The sequence below is a fragment of the Grammomys surdaster genome, unplaced genomic scaffold, assembly GCF_004785775.1.
Source record: "Grammomys surdaster isolate TR1022 unplaced genomic scaffold, NIH_TR_1.0 125079, whole genome shotgun sequence".
NCBI classification, from domain to species: domain Eukaryota; kingdom Metazoa; phylum Chordata; class Mammalia; order Rodentia; family Muridae; genus Grammomys; species Grammomys surdaster.
In genome coordinates, this window is record NW_021619983.1 from 212353 (window position 1) to 226216 (window position 13864).

At 38.0% G+C, this 13864-nt stretch overlaps 1 protein-coding gene across 1 annotated transcript; it reads left to right on the plus strand.

The window, feature by feature from the left end:
* The first annotated feature begins 358 nt into the window (after positions 1-358).
* LOC114636926 (zinc finger protein 709-like) lies at positions 359-2145 on the plus strand. Its single transcript, XM_028785020.1, has one exon. It carries the CDS (start codon positions 359-361, stop codon positions 2015-2017), a length of 1659 nt encoding a protein of 552 aa, XP_028640853.1. The 3' UTR covers positions 2018-2145.
* Positions 2146-13864: the final 11719 nt, after the last annotated feature.

Below are 13864 nucleotides of genomic sequence, written 5' to 3' on the forward strand. Positions count from 1 at the left end.
TCTGTTTGTCCTGGTTCATATTGTAAATGCAGTATACAAATGTGTATTTCACAGTAAAAGGAAATTTACGAATGCACTCAGTGTGGTAAAGCCCTGAGCTTTTCTAGTTCTCTTCAGTATTTATATACTGAAACATATAGAGAAATGATGGTATAAATAGGACCCATGTAATAAATTCTCTTAACGTCACAGGTATCATCTTAGATGCAAAAGAACCCATACTGATGGAGAATGCCACTAATGTAAACAAAGTGATAATTCCTTAAGATCTGATTCTTCTTTACTATTAGACCAAACTGTAAAATTAATTCCTACAGATAGAAAGATTTGTCAGTGTAATGAATGTGGTAAAGCTTTGATGTGTGTCAATTATCTTTACAGGCATGAAAGAAGTAATGGTGGAGAGGAACCCTATGAAAATAATCGATGTGCTAAAGCATTTGCATATCACAATAGTCTCCAAAAATGTAGTATAACATTTACTGGAAAGAGACCCTATGAATCTAATCACAGTCAACTCCAAGTACATAAAAGAACATGTAGTGGAGAGAAATCCTATGAATGTAATCAATGTGGTAAAGACTTTGCATGTTCCAAGAGTCTCCGAATTCATCAAAGAACACACACTGGAGAGAAGCCATATGAATGTAACCAATGTGGTAAAGACTTTTCATGCTATAGTAAGCTTCAAATACATGAAAGAACACATACTGGTGAGAAACCCTATGAATGTAACCAATGTGGTAAAGCCTTTGGATATTTCAGGAGTCTCCGAATTCATCAAAGAACACACACTGGAGAGAAGCCATATGAATGTAACCAATGTGGTAAAGCCTTTGCATATCACAATTCTCTCCAACTACATAAAATAACACATACTGGTGAGAAACCTTATGAATGTAAGCAATGTGGTAAAGCCTTTTCATACAGCAGTCATCTTGAAAGGCATAAAAGAATTCATACTGGAGAGAAACCCTATGAATGTAAGCAATGTGGTAAAGCCTTTCCATATCATAGTAGTCTCCAAAAACATAATAGAACACATACTGGAGAGAAACCTTATGAATGTAACCAATGTGGTAAAGCTTTTGCATTTTCCACTAATCTTCGAATACATAAAAGAACACACACTGGAGAGAAACCCTATGGGTGTAATGAATGTGGTAAAGTCTTTGTAATTAAGAGTAGTCTCCTAGAACATAAAAGAACACATACTGGTGAGAAACCTTATGAATGTAACCAATGTGGTAAAACCTATGTGTGTTCCAAGAATCTCCGAATACATGAAAAAACACATAATGGAGCAAAATCCTATGAATGTAACCAATGTGGTAAAGATTTTGCATGCTATAGTAATCTTCAAATACATGAAAGAACACATACTGGTGAGAAACCCTATGAATGTAACCAATGTGGTAAAGCTTTTGCATTTTCCACTAATCTTCGAATACATAAAAGAACACACACTGGAGAGAAACCCTATGAATGTAACCAATGTGGTAAAGCTTTTGCATGTTCCACTAATCTTCGAATACATAAAAGAACACACACTGGAGAGAAACCCTATGAATGTAACCAATGTGGTAAAGCTTTTGCATATTCCACTAATCTTCGAATACATAAAAGAACACACACTGGAGAAAAACCTTATGAATGTAAGCTATGTAGTAAAACCTTTGTAAGTCATGACAGTCTCCAAAAACATAATAGAACACACAATGGAGAGAAACCCTATGAATGTAACCAATGTGGTAAAGCCTATGCATATCATAGTAGTCTCCAAGTACATAAAAGAACACACACTGAAGAGAAACCCTATGAATGTAAGCAATGTGGTAAAGTCTTTGCATGTCATGATACTCTACAAATACATAAAAGAACACATAGTGGCAAGAAAACCTATGGATGTAAGCAATGCAGTAAAACCTTTGTAAGTCAGAACCATTTTCTAGAAGATAAAAGAACATATAGTGGAGATAAACCCTATGTTTGTAATCATGTGGTAAAGACTTCATAAGCCAGACTTGTCTCCTAGAACATACAAGAATACATATTGGAGAGAAAACTTATGAATGTAACCAATGTGGTAAAGCCTTTGCCTTTCTTTATCATCTTTAAAAGCATAAAAGAATTCATACTAGAAAATTCTATGAATGTATTTAATATGGTGAAACTTTTGCATTTATATGCTCTTCATCATTATGAAAAATTCATACTGGGAGAAATTGTATCAACATAAGCAACATTGTAGGGCCTTTGTGTTATAGAATCCACTGAGATTCAACACTACTCAAACACCAGGTCAATGCAAATGACAAGAATTTATTTTAATCAGTCTATTGCTGATTGATCAGGGCCACAGATCTAATTCAAGAGAAGAACTGTAACACAAACCCTCCTGTGCCTGAACCTGAATCTTACAAAACTTTTAAGCTTGAAAAGCAGACTATCAACCAGCTTTTGTCTTACTGCCCTGAGTATTAGAAAACCTTGAATCTCTGAAAAAAGCTTGAAAGTGCTGGAAGAAGTGAGTTAGGCTTTAAGCAGAAGCAAGAGGGCAGCAGGCTTGATTATATATTGCTGATACAACAGCTTTAATTTCATTAATTGCTAGCACCACTGCTTCTGCAATAGCATTGACACAAGGAGTTAAGACAACTATTTTTGTTAACCATCTACCAAAAAAAATGTTACTAATGTATTTAGTATACAAAAGGATTTATATAGGCATCTGGGTCAACAGATGATGCTCTATTCAAATTATCTGAAAGAGATTCAGGGTTCAAGAGTTAGGAGCCATCCCAATTGTCATGACAAATATTGGAGCAGTGTTACTTCTAAAATTTACAACGATAGTCATTATAATTAGAAAAAAAGTTTAAAGACACCTGTAGGATATTTTGCATAATCCTAACACCTCTCTGGGTGTGTTAACTTTGTATAGTGAGATTGTGAACTTAAAGAATGCTGCTCTGCTGAGCTTTCATGCTGCTGCTAATGCCAAAAAAGTTACCCATGGCATGAGGTCAGTATTTCCATTTTGGTCAAACATCAGGAATGACATATATAGCTTGATCAGGCTAGCCCTTGTTCTGGGAATACTTTCATTCCTGCCCATCATGTTAAACCTTGTCTCTAACTACATCAACAGGCTGGCAGCCAAAGTACATGACTTGAAACTGATAATGGACCCCCAGACAGAGTTATTAATTTAACAGGCTGGCAAGCCAAGGACGGGTAAGATTCTGCACAGAGCCTTACCAACCTAAGACATAAGTGCATTATTTATGATAATGCATATTCCAGACGGACAAGGAAGGCTTTCTTGTCAGAACGACCTAAAACAGGCTCAGTCTGGTTTATGCAATAAAAAGGGGAGATGTGGAGAGCTTTTGGGGCTGCCTGGCAGGAATCTGACATAGGCCAAGGACAAGGAAATGGAGTGCAGGCAGGAATCTGACATTGGGCTGGAACAAAGAAGTAATTTCAGGCAGAAATCTAAATCCTAGGCCAGAACAAAGAAGAAATTTCAGGCAGGAATCTAAATCTTAGGCTAGAACAAAGAAGTAATTATAGGCAGAAATCTAAATCTTAAGCTAGAACAAAAAAATGGGCTTCAGGCATGAAAATGACTGTGGGCTAGGACAGGAAAGTAGCCTCAGATACTTTGATCATCCTGATAAGCCCTTAGAAATAGTGATCACAGGAGTGATCACAAGACTCTGTTTATTGTCGTTCATGTTCTTTGATTATCTGGGTGCATTGTCTTCCTTGTTCCTGGACTATTTGCATCTATTGTATTGCTAGTTCTTCAACCTAGAACTGACCTTAATACTTGCATGTAATTTAAACAGTATAAAGACAAAAAAAGGAGGAGGAGGAGGGATGGGATAGGGGGTTGGGGAAGGAATCTGAAATATAAATAAATAAAATATCGAATAAAAATAAAATAAAAAAGGAGAAGAAAAATGAAAGTTTCTCTATAAATCATTAGTTACTTAGCATTTAAAAATACTATAAAGATACATAAAGATTACAGTAAGTACAATATGATCAGGTGAAAATGCAGACAGCAGGCTGGTGTTCCAAAACACATCACTACAATCCCAACATTGCCTCTGATAAAATGTTCTATGATACTGTTATTATAGCTCTTCTGTGCTACTTTCTAAAACCCACAGGAAAAAAGTAATAGAAAAAGGTACTAATTATCAAAAAAAACCCTTAATTTCAGATAAATTTGTAATCTACTGAAGAATTAAAAAGCAAAAAAAAAAAAAAAAAAAAAGAAAGAAAGGAAAGAAAAAAGAAAACCAGAAACACTTGTGCCAGGTTATATCTATATTTTTCCACCAATCAGGATTCAGAAGTAGGGGCTTTCTTTTTCCTTATGTGGCTGATCTATGTCAACTGATGCAGACTATAGATATTATAGTCTAAGCAGACATATCCATTAGTTCTTGTGTATTTTGGAACAGTCATTATGTTATGAGAAACAAAGATGAATAACATAAGCTGTGGTTTTGAAGAGTCATTATGTTTTGGTGAGCAGAAACCATGGTTATGAAGTGTCATTATGTTTCTGGAACAAAAGATAAAAAGTGGAAGGTGATGTGCTTTTGAAAAGTCCCCATTTCCCCTAGAGCCTGGGAAGATGAACTTAGTTTTACCCTACGATGAAATGGTAAGATCTTTAATCAATTCACATACTGTCAGTTACACAAGATTATTTATTCTGGAGAAAAACTCTGACAAATGTCAACAATGTATTCAAGCATAATGATGTCCCTTTTACTTTGCATGCAATTGCAAGCTCATATAGACAAAAGCCCTATGAATTTAAATAATAAGGTAACCCTTTTAGATTTTACACTTGTCTTCAATTACATGAAAAACATCTAGGTGTAAAAGCTTTTTAGTTGTGTACTAGTGCCTTTTATTTTTGATGCTATAAAATAAATCATCTAAGGCAACTTATAAAGCAGTTTACTTTGGCTTATGTTTCTGGAGGGAAATAGTATCAGGGTGACGATAGCAATGCAACAAGTGTTATATGCCAGCTAAAGCAGGAAGGTCGGAGCTTATATCAGCAAGCTGAAGTATGAAGCAAAGAGTGGGAGCTAGAAATGATGTGTAGATGTAAACTCCCAAGCCCAATCCCAGTAACACTTTTGCCAGCAGAGCAGTACTTCTTAAATCTCTCTCAATAAAACCACCGAGAAGGACTGATTTCTCTGACTTGAAGCCTACTTGCTTGCTGTCTGTTACATGAACCACAATACATGATGAAGAAAAACTCTGTAGATAAGCTTTTAGGTGCCTTAACACCTGAGTTACTAGAATGAATCCTTACCCAAGGAAAACATGTGATGTCAGTGTGTCTCTGTGAGTATGTGCATTCTGGTTTCCTTGTATATTAGACCCTTTAATTTTCTAGTAGGAAGAGGTAAAGGACTTTGTCAAAAAGCTGACCTTGGTTCTCAAGATGAATTTATCTTAACTGCTCAGTCATGTTTTTGGTCCTATAAATATTTTTAAAGACTATATATCATCTTGATATAAGGAAATAGGAAAGAACTCATGCTACAGAAAAACTCTATTCATGTGAACAATTTGATACAGGCTTTAGACATCATAGTCGTCTTCAGTTCCAAAGGGGGGAAAAAAAACCTCTTCTTTTACCACTTTTCATCATAGCCACAAAGGAAGTAAATCATTTCGAGTGTAATGGAGGAGATCACCAATTGTTTTCAAGTTCTGCTTGTCCTTGGAAGGAACAGCTTGACATGGTTCCCACCCCTAGAAAAGAGCTAGCAGAATGTTGGCCTCCACAAGTGTTGACAGTTGCTATGGGCCTAGGGCTTATTTGTATAATAATGTACATAATTTACTTCATGTTCGTGTTTTGGTAAATATTTTCCCTCCAAGGTTATTGGGAAATGTTCTTCATACCAAGGTTAATGACTCCATAATAATTAGAAACATCATGTGTCCAGGAGTCAAAGGTTTGTCTATATTTCTCAGCAAAAATGGTAACTGTTGTGACCTTCAGGACAGCCCTTAAAATTGTGGGAAAAAAACTCACAAGACTTGACATGAAAAATATATCATTTCTTAACTATGCAAAATATAAGGATGCAGTAATGAATTGTATAAGGGACTTCACACACCTGGAATAACAAAAGCAGGTGCAACAATAAGCCACATTTTCAAAAAGATACAAAGGTAGGTAGACTCCTGAGTTCAAGGTCAGCCTGGGACAGAGTCAGTTTGGGCACAGCTATGGTGCCTCAGTTATGAGCAGAATGGTAATTTTAGGACAGGATCCCACCCAGCTAGTTAATTGTCTGCTTACACAGGGAGGCAGATCTCTGAATTCAGTTGATATGTTAAAAATATACTTACTGTCTTGACTTGACTTGCCAGTTTAAATTATTATTGTAGAATTCCAAGAAGTATTACTGTTCATCAAAACAATGAAGGTTCCTTTGTCAATCTTATTTTATCCTTTCTTTCTCTGATTCACAGATAGGTCACTTTAAAAATGCACCATAACTGGCCTTAGAGTTGAGCTCCTGTAATCCTAGTACCTGGAAGACAGTGGCAGGCCAATCTTGAGTCCAACTTGGTACAAAATAATGAGTTCTGAGACTGCACTGGCTATGTAAAGAAATCCTGTATCAAAAGGATTCCATACAGGAAGAGTATATCTCAAATTATGGAAATTTTTCTAATTAAATATGACTGGGCTCTGGCTGATTTCAATACAACCTTTTGTTATCTTTATTCAAATTAAGAGAACTGTGTTATCCCAGCAGTTGGGAGGCAGAGGCAGGCAGATTTCTGGGTTCGAGGCCAGCCTGGTCTACAGGGTGAGTTCCAGGACAGCCAGGACTATATAGAGAAACCCTGTCTTGGAAAACCAAAAAAGACAGACAGACAGACAGACAGACAGACAGACAGACAGAACTGTGTTAATGAAAACAGGCAATGTGGAGAGTCCATTCACAGAGGGTTAGAAAACCATTGAACCCTTCAATAAACATCTAGCACGGACTTTATCACCTTCAAGTGATAGGAAACACAGTAGTAAATGGACATCTTCATCTTTTGCATTATAAAGACATTTATGAGAGCTGGAGTGTTAGTAGGACTGCTCCCATTGTGTAACCAAATTTGCTTCCTAGAACCCACATCAGATGGCGCAGAACTGCCTATAATTCTCAGGTCCAGGGCATTCTTCTGGCCTCCTAGAGCACCAGTTATGCAAATGGTAAAAAGGCATATACATATTTGATTACCTGTTGTAAAAGTGGTTTTCTTCTTGTATTTGTCATTATAAAAAAAAATGAAATTGGCTTAATTTAGGTGGGTAAGGTTTTTTCACTGTGTATACCAAGTGCATACCTGGTGTCAGAATAGGCCAAAAGAGAATGTCTGATCCTCTGTGATTAAAGATAAAAGACAATTTTGAGCTATCTTTTAGGTGCTAAAAATTAGAGGCAGGATCTCTGAATAAGAAGCCAGTGCTCTTATTCAGTCCTATCCTTCTATTCAGTCCTATGAGCATGTCATTAGTAGCAGTAATGTGTGAATGGCTGCTCCTATATTCATCTTTACTTCAGCCCTGATAACCCAGAATAAATATAAGATTTATAGGCCTCAGAAAGTAACGTAGACTTGGTGCTTAAAGACATTTTCCAGCCCAAATATCCACAAAATTAGGGCTGAGTAAAACAAACAAACAAAAAATCAAAATAGGAGAGAAACTGACAGTACAAATCTTAAAATAAATAGTTGTTAACCACTTGACCAAAGCCACAAGAATTGAGTTTATTTTACACATTGTAAACAGGCAGCAATGGCAGCTCACAAGGACACATGTCAGGTTTACCTCTGCTGGAATTTATGCTTACTTTAAATTAGAGAAAAGGAACTTGTAGGCATGAAGACCAACGTGTCTGAATGGAATTGTATTCTGTTTCCAAGATGTCTGCAAAATATTAAGTTGGGAACCCTGAATGCAAAATATTAAGTTGGGAACCCTGACTCCAGGTGGCATGTAGTTTGTTGTCGGGAGAACTTGAGACTCAAATAGAAGGCACTCTAAGTTTGGGGAAATCGAGCATTTATTAAGAGCCCCAGAGTATGCATAACCTATTAGGGAGGGAGCTTGAAAGAAGAGGATTGACTGTGAAAGAAGAGGATTGGCTGTGAAAGAAGAGGATTAAAAGAACACAGCAACCTTTGGGGGCACTGAGGTGTGTAATTATGTATTTAGGATAGTTGGTAACAGTTTATAAAAGGAAACTGGTTGTTAAGGATTAAATAATGGTTATTAATATAGTTGGTTTGACCTGTGGGAGTACATTAAGAATGATTTTTGAACCAAAGAAATCTTAAATTGAAAATATTTTGGACATAAGTCATGAATGCTAGGGCAAAAAATAAACATTTATATAAAGAAGCATAAAAATTTGGGGTTGAAGGGCAGGAACAATGTTTTAGATGTTCCTGTTAGGGAGAACAAACATTTAAACAAAGAAGCCTGAACACTTTTGGTTGAAGTATTTCAGGTATTTTTCTTTTGAATTCTTAGCAAGATTTTATCCATTGTCATTGCCTATAGGGCCTAGGTGCAGGGTGGGGAAAGGACTGCTCTGCCTCACCGCAGCTGAGTGCTCTAGCATACAGGTCCTCTAGTTTTCCTCATTTGTTTTTTTATTGGCTGGTATATCCTAAATGTAGAGCAGAAGTTGAAGCTTAGTAGAGGCTTGGTAACATAGTATCAGCAGGGCCAGGAGTGAGAAGCAGCACCTGTAGCTGTATTCTTCCTGTGCCTGTAGCTGAAGTGGCAGCAGTACACTGGGCTGAGAGTCAACATCTTCAGAAGGAAGATGGGAGAAGACTGATTCCAGGAAGCTAAGAGGAAGGTCTCAAAGCCCACCCTACAGTGACATACATCCTGACAAAAAGGCCACACCTGCCCCAACAAGACCACACCCAATCCATCAAGGCAACTCCTCCCATAGGATTCTTCAAACACATGATATTATGTGGGCCATACCTAGCTAAAGCATGATGAAAAACACATTTCGTCTGTCTTAGTGTTTTAATGCTGTGAGCAGACACCATGACCAAGGTAAGTCTTATAAAGGGCAACATTTAATTGGTGCTAGCTTACGGGTTTAGAGATTCAGTCCATTATTATTAAGGCGAGAGCATGGCAAGAGTCCAGGCAGGGATGGTGCAGGATGAGCTGAATATTCTACATCTTCATCTACATCTAGCAGAAGACTAACTTCTAGGGAGCTAGAATGAAGCTCTCAAAGCCCACACCCATAGTGGCATACCTACTTCAAGGCTACACCTCTTAATGGTGCCATTCCCTGGACCATCACAAACTATCACATAGTCCAACTTCAAATGTTCCATAGTCTACAAAATTCCAAAGTTCAAAGTCTCTTATGAGATTCATGCAATCTCTAAACTATAATCCCTTTAGAAATCAAAAAGTAGATCATGTACCTCCAACATCATGTTGGATACATATGACCAATCCAAAACCTCATACTGAAGAAATATTGAACCAAAGCAAGACAGAAAACCATCTTGGCAAACTTCAAAGTCCCCATTTCAATGTCCAATTTCAAAGAGCTCTTCAAATCTCCAACTCCTTTCATCCTTGACTGCTTTTTGCAGATCTGGCATTCAGCAGCAAACAAACTTCATTCTCTTGGGCTGGTTCCACTCTTGCTAGCAGCTTTCCTCAGCAGGTATCCCATATTTCTGACATCTCTAATATCTTGGAGTACCCAAGGCAACTTCTACATTACAGCTTCTTGTTCCAATGTCTGGGATCCACACATGAACTTCTTGGCTTATTTAAAAGTCTTGCATTACTTCTCCAGCTGTCCCTTCTTTAGCATTCCAGGGTTTGGTTGACTCCACTTTACTACTGTTGTATTCTTGGTGATCATCCTATGGTACTGGCATTTCTAATAAGCTAGAGTCTTCTGTTGCAACTAGGTTTCACGAATAGCCTCTTCTAGGCTCCCTTAATGGTGTCAAGCCTCAACTTCTTTGCATGACCTATTCAATCCTGGGAGTCAACTGTGTCTGATGCTGCACCTTCACCAATGGCTGTCCCTGGCTTCTTATAGTACCAAGCCTCAGCTGCTCTTCATGACCGCTTCATAGTGTCAAAACCAGTTCCACCTTGGTGATCCTTACAACATTACCAAGTCTAGCTAGAGCATAAGGTACAACCTTACCTATCTTTGGAATGTATCTCTCTCTCTCTCTCTCTCTCTCTCTCTCTCTCTCTCTCTCTCTCTCTGTGTGTGTGTGTGTGTGTGTGTGTGTATGTGCTCTCAGAAAGAAACCTTCCCAAAAGATTTCACTTCACTGATGTAGATCTCTTCTTAATCACCATTAATTTCTTAGCTCCAGCTAAACAGCATCACATGTCCCACATAATTCTATTCTTGACTCTAAAGCCAGATCCACATGGTTAAAGCTGTCATATTCTGCTTTTTGCTGGGGACAGAACATGCCTGCCTTGTTCTATTACATTATGAGCAGCTTTCTGTTTGCTAAACCCTTCACTGCCTAAGCTTGCCTTGGAACTTGCTCTGTAGATTGAACTTAAACTCACAGATCTGTATGACTGACTCCTGAGGTATATGATTAAAGATATGAACCAACACACTTGGATGTAAGCTTTTCTCCACAGGGAACATGCTCCATCCCAGGCTGATCTTGAACTTAGAAATAAAGTGTGTACCACCATGCCAGGGCATAGGATTTTCATGGCCATGATCCTAAATATCTGGATCAAAAGCCTATGTCTTCTGGCCTCAAGTATTGGATCACAGGTATACCACCCATTTCTAGACTGTACTTCATTCCAGATTAAAAGTCTAAATGAGCCGGGCGGTGGTGGCGCACGCCTTTAATCCCAGGACTTGGGAGGCAGAGGCAGGTGGATTTCTGAGTTCAAGAGTTCAAGGCTAGCCTGGTCTACAGAGTGAGTTCCAGGACAGCCAGGGCTACACAGAGAAACCCTGTCTCAAAAAAACCAAACCAAAAAAAAAAAAGGTCTAAATGAAAACAATAACCAGGTTATGATAAGGCTTACATATAAATATCCCTTCTTCAACTGAAAAAGCATACATTTAGCTGGTCTGGGATCTTTCCCCAAAGTCATCACTGCCCTAATTCAATTTAATATCCTTGAAAACAGGATTTAGCTTCATTCAGCCTCTTCCTCTTGGTACTCCTTTACTCTTTGAATCCTACTTTTTTTTTTAATTTTCCCTATCTATGCTCGTTACTTTTCATTAAAATGCTCCTCCTAAGAATAGAATTTTTCTGAGACTGTGAGTGTACGCGGGCACATACACGTACATTCCAGAGAATAACCACACAACAGAAGTTATATCACAATCTTTTGAGTCTTTGTCAAAGGGATTAATCTAAAAGTCTTCACATTAGCCTCAGACAGACTGTTCAAACAATGACAAAAAGCAGCCACACTTTTCACCAAAATACACACACACACACACACACACGCACACACACACACACACAATGTCTCTAGGTCACATACTGAAGTCTTCTTCCTTGAACTAGGTCCTCACATTTCAAAACAGACTCAGGAACACTGTCTTCCCTGATTCTACTAGTATGACCCACTGAGCCCCTCTTAATGCATTCTGCTGCATTAAAAAGTCCTCATATCCACATTACTCCAATCAAAAGCATGGTCAGGCCTATCACAACAATACCCCATTCCTCATTATAATTTCTGTCTCATGGTTCACTGCTATGAAGAGACACCCTGAGCACAGCAAGTCTTCTAAATGACATTTAAATGGGGCTTGCTTACAGGTGCAGAGGGTCAGTCCATTATCATTAGGTTTGGAAGCATGCCAGCAGACATGACACTGGAGGAGCTGAACGTTCTACCTCTTGTTGAGAAACCAGCTAAAAGACTGACTTCCAGGAAGCTATGAGGAAGGTTTCAAATCCCAACTGCACAGTGACACACTTCCTACAACAGGATCACACCTACTCCAACAATGCCACACTTTTTCCAACAAGGCAACACCTCCTAATATTGCCACTCCATAAGCCAAGCATACTCAACAAACCACACTGGCATTGGTTCTTGCCCATGGGATAGGTCTCAATTTGGGGCACTCATTAGGTGGGCATTTCTCCATCTCTGTTCTATCTTTTTCCCTGTACATCTTGTAGATAGGGCACATTTGGGGGCAAAGGTTTTATGGATGGTGGGTTGCTGTCCTTATCTCTCAACTAGGAGTCCATTCTGTCTACAGAAATTGGCCACTTCAGGATCCATATCCCCCATTGCTAGGATTCTCAGCTAGAGTCACCTTCATAGGCCCATATAAACTTCCCTCCATCCTAGGTCACTGGTGCATTTTAGTGCTTGCTTCCTACTTACCACCAATTTCTATTCTCTTCTGCTTTCTCTACATCTGATATTTACCTGGTCTAGCTTCATTCCCCATCTTTTCTCCCTCCCTCCACATCTGATAGCTATTTTATTTCCAGTTCCGTGGAAAATTCAACCATCCTCCATTGGCCTTCCTTGTTATTTGGGTTTTTTGGTCCTTTGATCATAGTGTGGTTAGCCTGTACTTTATGACTAATATCCACTTATAAGTGAATACAAAACATGCATGAAGTCCTTTTGGGTCTCAGTTACATCACTCAGCATTATACTTTCTTCTTTCATTTCTACAAAATTCATGATGTCCCTCTTTTGAATAGCTCAGTAATATTCTATTGTGTAAATGAACTTTTTTTTTTTATCCATTCTGAAATTTGAGGGACATCTTGTTTGCTTTCAGTTTCTGGCTATAATGAAAAAAGGTACTATGTTTATGTTGAGGTCTTTGATTCACTTGGACTTGAGTTTTGTGCATGTTGATAAATATGGTTCTATTTGAATTCTACATGCAGACATCCAGTTAGACCAGTATCATTTGTTGAAAATTCTCTTCCTTTATCATTGTATGGTTTTGTCTATGTTGATGTATTCTATGGATGCACCGTCTGTCAAATAAATTGGCTGTGGCCTATAGATTAGGCAGGAAATGAAAGGTGGGACATCCAGGAGACAGAAAGAATTCTGGGAGAGAGCCAGACAGGAGATTGTCCTGGAAGCTGTGAAGGGATGAACCCATGGTACATGGGCACAGGAAACCAGCCATGTGGCAAAATATAGGTTAAAATAAATGGGATATTTTAAATTATGAGTCTAGTCAATGTAGAGCTTAGCTATATGACCAAGGAATTTATGAATATATTTTGAAATCTGAGTCTTATGTTTGGGAGTTTGGGGAATGAGAGAAAAATCAGACCCTAATTTCTGCATGAGGGTTTATTTCTGGGTCTTTGATTCAATTCCATCGATCAGCCTTTCTGTTTCTATACCAAATCCACACAGTTTTTATTACTATTGCTCTGTTGTACAGCTTGGAGTCAGAGATACTGATACTTCCTGAAGTTATGTAATTAATGAGGATTATTTAAATCATCCTGGGGTTTTGGATATGTAGTTTTCCATATGTAGCTGAGATTGTTCTTTCAACATCTGTAAAGAACTGTGTTAGAATTTTGATTGAAATTGCATTGAATCTGTACATTGCTTTTGGTAAGATGCCCATGTTCACTATATTAATCCTACTGATCACTGAGCATGGATATCTCTCCATCATCTGTTATCTTCCTCATTTTTTTTTTTCTTCAGAGACTTGAAGTTCTTGTCATACAGGTCTTTCACTTACTCGGTTAGAGTTACATCAAGATATTTTAGATTATTTGTGGCTAT